Raw genomic sequence first — 7,984 nt, 5'->3', positions numbered from 1 at the left:
AGCTATCCACCGTCCCAATCTAAAATATACGAGTTCGCCAGCTTTATGCGAGGTAAGAATTTGTAACAAATTAATATGAAGATCCCACCGCGTTTCGTATAATATGTACTCCAATTTTGAAAGCGGCGGATTAAGATTTTGTATTTTTTTCTCTCTTTGTAACAAGAGACTCGGTATAGTCTCGCGCCAATTACATTCAAAAGAACGGGCGTCTACCGAGTATGTTTACTGCGACGGGAGCTCAAAAGCGGAGTTGGGTTCGCGTTTCATTGAATAGCTTCCATATTTATAATATTACAGCGAATGTAGATTTTACTAGTTTACGGAAATATGTCCTAATTGTTTTAAGTTACTTTATTTGATGCACACGTCGAAATTGAAAAGAAAAATTAGATGCACACTACCAATTGCTTGGCAAACCTTTAAAATGGCCTAACGATTATGTGAAAATCTTTACTCGGTTATCAACGGACTACGGAAAGTTGAAAATGATTGAAATGCAGGTGCCGTTCTCTGAATTATCCTAATCCAAGATTTTTATTACTATGTGGATTAGTATATGAGTCCACAGTCCACGAAACATTTCATGTCTTCCAACAAATCTCCAGGTACATTTCGCTAAAGACGCTTGGGAGCGAACACGCGAAGATGGTTCCCGAAAATTGAAAATAACCGCAGTTCCATCCCTTTTCATCCAGTGTGTCGGAAGTAAGCAGCGGGACCGCTCAGTGGGGCTTACCGCGAAGCTGGTGCCGGCTGCCTTACCTGAAAAAACACTTAACATTGAATTCGTCGAGCAAACACAGGGAGTATATGATTTGGAATATTCACTTACCAGTCCCTCTCCAAAGTCATCGTCAGTATCCTGGACAAACTCCTCGCCCGAGCCATCTCACTTTCCTTCCACCTCCTCGCCAAATTCCTCGGCACAGTATCCTCTTTGCTCACCGCAGACTTTACATAGCAAAGTTGATCGATGTTCCAGGTTACTAGAGAAGAGTGAAAAGCATCGTAGAGTGCTCCAAAAAAAAATGAAAGCATTAGAAATTGAAAATAATAGATTGCGGGCAAACATGGATACTGGAGGCGGGTTCAAATCTTTTCTCAACGCGGATCAACAGAGGATGATCGAACAAAAATACAGAAAATGTACCAAGTGGTCCACAAGCACGATAAAAAATGCGTTAAAAATTTAATTTTCTTGTGGCAATAACGGTTATAAGGAGATCTTAAAACAAAAGTTTCCGCTACCATCACTCCGAACACTCTCTCGACGAATGCAGCATATTAGCTTCTCCAGTGGAATACAAAGTGACATTTTTGATTTACTGAAAACAAAATTCGAACATGTAGAGCATGAGCACGAAAGGCAATGTGTGATAGTTTTTGATGAAATGAGCATTCAACCTGCAAAAGTCCACGATGTTTCCACTAACCAGTTCATCGGAAATGTCACTTTGCCAGGGCACAAACCAGATATTGCAACCCATGCACTTGTCTTTATGCTGGCAGGAGTCACTGTATGGTGGAAGCAAATTGTTGCCTATTATTTTACAGGAAATTCGGTAAATGGTGCTTATCTGAAACCAATTTTATTAGAAATCATACAAAGAGCGGAGAAAAGTGGACTCACAGTGACTGCTGTTACATCTGACATGGGTACTGCAAACCGTGCACTGTGGGCATCGTTTAATATAAGTGCAGGTCGTCATACCGATGTGAGCAACAGCTGTCCACATCCGATGGATGCCCACAGAAAGTTGTATTTTCTTGCTGATGTTCCTCATTTGCTGAAAAATTTGAAGGCTAGCTTGATAAATAATAAGATAATTTAGCTATCAAAAACTACTCAAGAAAAGTACAATCTTCCGACAAATGCCGTTCAAATTGAACATTTCGAAGATCTCATCCGGACTCAATCTAATCTAAATTTTCTTCTGTCACCTAAAATGAAGGCAGAAGATTTAGAAAGTTCTCGATTTTCAAAAATGAGAGTCAATAAGGCCAAGAATATGTTTTGTAAAAATGTTAGTGCTAGTTTAGAACTTCTTGCCCACGTTGAAGACGAAGAATCTTACCAAACTACCGCCTGGTTTGTAGAAAAAATCTCCCAATGGTTTGCTCTCATGACTTCTCGACACCCCGTGCTTGCATTAAGCAAATGTAAAATTGATAAGTACAACGGAGCTATACAAATTTTAAATGAAATAAGAGTTATTAATAAATCGTCAACGTAGATTGTGGTGAATTCACTCATATCATTTCCGAAAGCAAGATTCACTGCGCGTATGAAACCACTCCCCGCAGTCTTTATTCCGAATGGAATTCTACGAAATTGATACAACGAGGATTCAGGTCAAAATGTGGTATATTGTCGGGATTCAGGTGCTAAGGGTACCTGCCAATATCCATTAGTGAAATCAGTCGATGTAATGAATTTAACATTGTCGTACTTTTGAATTAATTCGTCGACCGGTTGTGGACGTTCGTGATCTGCGCTCATATATGAATTTAGCTTTCTCGCGTCTAGACAAATTCTAACCGTGCCATCTTTCTTAACAACTGGAGTGATTGGGTTCAAGTAAGGGGAGTTACTTCTTTCAATGATTCCTCTTTCTCACATTCTATTTATTTCTTCCCCTACTGCTTTTCTTCGCGAAAAAGGAATTGTGTACACGGGAGCAGTTATTGGACTGTCCTTTGTTAAGTGAATCTGATGCTCATAAACATTGGTACACCCAGGTTGGTTGCTGAATGCTCTGGCATTTTTTATGAGAACCTTTTTTAGTTCTATTTTTTGAATCTCATCTAGAGAATCGATTTCTTGAATTAATTTATTGACTTGTTCATTAAAAGGCATTTCCTCACGAACTTTTTTATATTGTATAAACGATTCATCTAATAAATCACTGTCCGGTAATTCGGAATTTTTCGCTATAATATGACTTATTTTTGAAATTGGGGTGTCAGCAATTTCTTCTACTTCAATTACTTTTAGCTTGTGACTTTTATTTTTATTTGCTGTTTCTATACAGTGAAAGAATGGTTCTCGTAAAGTAATCCCGTTGATTCTTATCGTTTTTGATTCCATATCAAGGGCCATTTTATTTTTATGAATCCAATCTATTCCGATAATCAAACTCTCATGTGCTAGGGGTAATACGAAACAAACAGTTTCTATCTTCAGAGAATTTATTCGAATGTTTATCATAATTTCTTTTTTTACTATCGGAGCTTTATGAAAAAATGCTCCACAAACTTTCATATTCTGGACAGGAAGAACAGGAATCTGGGCGATCCTTTTAAGTTTTTCGAATAAATTTTCGGAAATACATGTTATTTGACTCCCGGTATCTATTAAGGCTTCTACCGGAATGTTTTTAATAAAGAGATTCAACCGCGGGCAATTAATCGTAGGTGATAATTTTTCTTTACCTAAAATGGGAGGATCAGCTTCAGTCATTATTTCCCGAGCTATAGTTTGTACAGGCCCTGGACCTAGACTAAAATCGGGACAGCCTAGGCCCGATGAGAGTTTAAATGATTATCTTCCTCATCGTTATGTCGTCTGCCTTGCGGGTTTCGATTTTGCTGTCGCGGATTCTGACTTTGAAAGTAGTTATTTTGATTTTGTTGATGGGGATTGCTATTTAGCTGTCTCTAATTGTGATTTTGCGATCGCGGGTTATAATTCTGATTGTGCTGCCGCGAATCTTGGTTTGACAGTTCGTAATTTTGGGATCGATTTGAAATGTTTTGATTTTGTTGATTTGAAAAACGATAATTATTGTTATTATTATTCTGATGCTGAACATATCCTGTTCTGTGGTTTGACTGATCATAATGATTTCTCGGTTTATCAAGATACATGGGGTGTTCCATGACATTGAGTTTTTGAATTATAGAATCAGTGTTATTACAGTCAACACTTCCTATTAAAGATTGTACGATTTCGAAGGGAAATTGTCGAATGACGTGGTAATTTATTTCGAATGTACTCATCCGTTTATCAATTTGTGTAGCCCGATGAACTTGGTCGTAGAAATATTCAGTTAGGGAAAGATTTGTTCTAGGATCCATTCTCCGATTGGACCATTCAGTTTTTTTACGTAAGCGGATGGCCTCATTCCAATATGTCCGCAAAAATTCATCTACGAAATTTTCATAAGTTCTGAGTTGATTTTTTACTACTCCGAACCAAAGTTTCACGCTTGGACCAAAAATTTGGTTTCTTGTCTTTATTTCTGCTAATCTTGCCTCCCCTCTTATTCCCCATTTTTCAAACCAATCTTCTAGATCATTTATAAATTCCGTTGGAAACAAGCTATCGTTATTTGAGAATACGGGTGGATTACTTCTTGCTAAACTAGCTAAAACAGGCAAAGGATAAGTACTGATACTTTGCGAGAGTTCAGGTTCGTTATTTCGACTTTCGTGCATATTGTTTGTGTTTTCAGATGATATTAATTTTAATTCTATCTGAGTCATTCGATTTTCTAGGGATTCTATCCTATTGCAAATTTCTATGTTTTGAGTACGGACCTCCGTACGAAATTCATTGAAAGCGGCTACTATTAGGGCTGATGTATTTTCCCCTTCTCCATGTGGTATTTCGCGATTAACATCATTTAATGATAATGATTCTGAAATCCTTTCTTCTCTGCGTAGTCGTGGCATTTTGAATCTCTCTTTTTTTTATTTTATCTTTTATTTCAATTTTTTGACGTGCCCCGCGTTGGGCGCCAATTTGCTACGCTCCGCCGTTTAGAGCACTGACTTTTCTACTTTATATTTGTTGGGCGCCAAATCGTTTTCAACGATTAATAAAATTTGTAGAAATGGAAACTCTGTATCTCAGGGCGTTTGGAAATACTTCCCGGGTGGACCGAATAAATTATGAACCAAGGACACGTAGGAAGAAAGGATTGAACAAGGATATTTATTTTATCAAGGAACGATATTTAACTTGAACAGTATAACAGGAATATTCTTTACAGGAATGGGAATACTTTGAACAATATTTAGATTAATCTCCTAGGATTTAATAATCTAGGTGCGGGGGAAAAACTAGACAGGCAGAGAGGCCGAAGCTCGGTCCGCGATGCTGTTAATCACCCTGACTTGTGGCTATACCCCTTTACCGATTGAGGGATTTATATCATTTATATCAAATGATCGCGATTATAAACTGGAAGTTAAGGACTCTATTTATGTGACTCTACTCAAAAATATGGATGTTGTAAGCCGGACAGGCAGAAAGACCGAGGTACGATCCGCGATGCCGGAACAGACAAAATCCAGAAAATGCAAGCAAGCAAATGGGAAGCCGAGACAGGCAGAAGGACCGAGGTACAATCCGCGATGCTGGTCAACCCGACCCTACAAACAAGTTAGGAAGCCGAGACAGGCAGAAAGACCGAGGTACGATCCGCGATGCTGGTCAACCAACTTGTAGATCAAAAACTGTTGGATGGGAAGCCGGAGACTAACCACCCTTAGTGAGGTAGAGCACACTTGTGGCTATACCCCTTTACTGATTGAGGGATTTATATCAAACCTCTTGATCGCGATTATCAACTGGAAGTTAAAGATTCTATTTGTGTGACTCTACTCTAGAATATGGATGTTGTAAGCCGGACAGGCAGAAAGACCGAGGTACGATCCGCGATGCCGGAACAGACAAAATCCAGAAATTGCAAGCAAGCAAATGGGAAGCCGAGACAGGCAGAAGGACCGAGGTACAATCCGCGATGCTGGTCAACCCGACCCTACAGACAAGTTAGGAAGCCGAGACAGGCAGAAAGACCGAGGTACGATCCGCGATGCTGGTCAACCAACTTGTAGATCAAAAACTATCGAGTGGAAAGTCGGAGACTGACCACTCTTGGTGGGGTAGAGCACAATTGACATGGAGAATTCGGGCAGGTTATTAATTTATCTTGGGAGGTCTTCCCTAGCGAGTGACCTACTTTGTTTTGGCCCTCTATCGGTTGTGAATCGAACCGATGTATTAAATATCTGATTTTTCATAGCCATCATGGTTTATACGGGGCATCCTTTTCGCAAAACAAGTGAATGTTCCCTCACGGATGATCACCCATACCTCTTTATAAAATTAATTTTATTAATTTTATATTAATTGATTCTATTTCTTATGAGCTAGGTGGGGACCATCGTATGCCACGTTACAATACATGTGTACTTAATTTCAACTTATTTCATTCAATAGATTGACAAAAATTAGCTGTGACAGACAGACAGACGGACAGACATGAGAGTGATCCTGTAAGCACGGATATATTACATTGCTATAAATGGCTATAAGCATAGATCCAAGACATATTTTTATAGGGAATTAAGGTATCGCAATACAAAAAAGCCCAAAACAATTTTAAAGTCAAGAAATTATTTTATTGAACCCGCGAATCCTGAAATATACAGACGACGACTGGTATTTTGATTATCAAAAGATTGCTGTTGTTTGAGTCCAATTATAAGTGAGGCATGGTCCATCGATTTCGTCCAGCAGCAACGATGAACTGTAGTTCGCCGAATCTGGAAGTCGAAAATGTGAATGAGTAATAATCGCATGTTTTATAATCATTGCATCGATATGAGGGAACAAAGTTTTGCCGTAACACTGGGATTTGCATCCATCGAAGTACTCTGCATCCTATGAAATCCTAGATTGGATAGTAAGCATTACGCTACACTCGATACACATTTACGATTGTCTGACACTTCATAAGTATCGCCAGATAAAGGCAAACACGTATCGATTGCACGCAGAATCTGTATACTAGTTCAAAGAAAAAAAACATGAAAAATTGTATCAGAAATTTCGTGAAGGAGACCGGAGTAAAATTGAGTCCACTTTTCCCGGTCTTCCCCCGTCTTTTCGCTTTCGACGTGCGGAAAATCTTCGAGTTGCAAGATGACGGCAGACCAAAAGAATACTGAGAACCATTGTTACTAGTAAACGGTGTCATAAACCGATCACAAGAACATGAGATGAACGTGCGTCGGTCAACAATGTCCCAATCCCACCAGAAAGAACAGGGAGAACTATTCCTAACAGAATAGCCATACTACAGGGAGTTCACATTTGGATTGCTCCAAACGGATCATTATCACACTAAATGCTTTCTTTTCAAGAAAGTGTAAGTCGACCGGCTTTTTGATACCGCGAAGTCACTCGAGAACTCTTGTCGGATTCACAGCTCTGTTTTACACATGGGTATTAATCCCTACAATATAACCGCACGAGCAGCTCATTCCGAACTCGTGGTAGGATCGAGACGGCTATGGATTCAACGTTCTCTTTTCACATATAATTATGTGACAATAGTAAGATATTCATATGTTCGTATTAATATATGATCATGTGATAATAATAACATATCAATACGTTCATATTAATAATATATCAAAATCACATAATTAATCGCAAAAAAATGGCGACTCCACGATACTTCTTTGGAACACATTCATCTCGAAACATCTAGAAAACCCGGAGGCACTTTCTATTCATCATGGTTCTGCAAGTAATGTTATGGTAATATTGTGTGGAAATATTTACTCCGCTCGTCAATATTTCATCATTTGCAACGGAAATATCAAAAACGTCAATGCTGATCACGATGAGACATGTCCGTTTAAACAAGCTTTAATCAACAGAGTTATTTGGATTACGTAACAAGCATCTGTATCACATGTACGTCCTGCCATCGGCTACGTGTACTCGACAAAAGTGCCAAGAGTTCGTGTCAACCTTAGGTATGGAGGATATTTCGCATCTTCCTGGCTGACTTAAGAGCATTCCGTTTCGCCGCAGCTGCACGACGCTTCTCTTGGCTCTTCGATTTGGCAGCCCGGTTGTCGAGCTGGCAATAACGTTGAAATTTCACCCTTAACATGAACCGTACGGCGAAGATCCTATGGCTGTCGCAAGGATCAGACTCGTCGAACCACTGTAGGTCAATTT

General features: G+C 39.2%; 1 protein-coding gene across 2 annotated transcripts; it reads right to left on the bottom strand.

Annotated features, from left to right (window-relative positions):
- Positions 1 to 510: 510 nt before the first annotated feature.
- On the bottom strand, positions 511 to 2,213 carry LOC125501931. Of its 2 annotated transcripts, XM_048659107.1 has the most exons (5): positions 2,079 to 2,213; positions 1,634 to 1,790; positions 1,408 to 1,518; positions 836 to 989; positions 511 to 765 (listed from the first exon to the last, which is right to left on the bottom strand). In XM_048659107.1, the coding sequence occupies exons 2-5, from the start codon at positions 1,785 to 1,787 to the stop codon at positions 762 to 764; spliced, it is 423 nt and encodes a 140-aa protein (XP_048515064.1). In that variant the 5' UTR covers positions 1,788 to 1,790; positions 2,079 to 2,213; the 3' UTR covers positions 511 to 761. The 2 variants fall into 2 exon arrangements, with proteins under 2 accessions (XP_048515064.1, XP_048515063.1); XM_048659106.1 differs by lacking the exon at positions 2,079 to 2,213 and having other exon boundaries at positions 1,634 to 2,053.
- Between the last annotated feature and the right edge of the window lie 5,771 nt (positions 2,214 to 7,984).

Source organism: Athalia rosae, chromosome 7, assembly GCF_917208135.1.
Source record: "Athalia rosae chromosome 7, iyAthRosa1.1, whole genome shotgun sequence".
Classification (NCBI taxonomy): domain Eukaryota; kingdom Metazoa; phylum Arthropoda; class Insecta; order Hymenoptera; family Athaliidae; genus Athalia; species Athalia rosae.
This window is presented reverse-complemented; position numbering and strand designations above follow the sequence as displayed.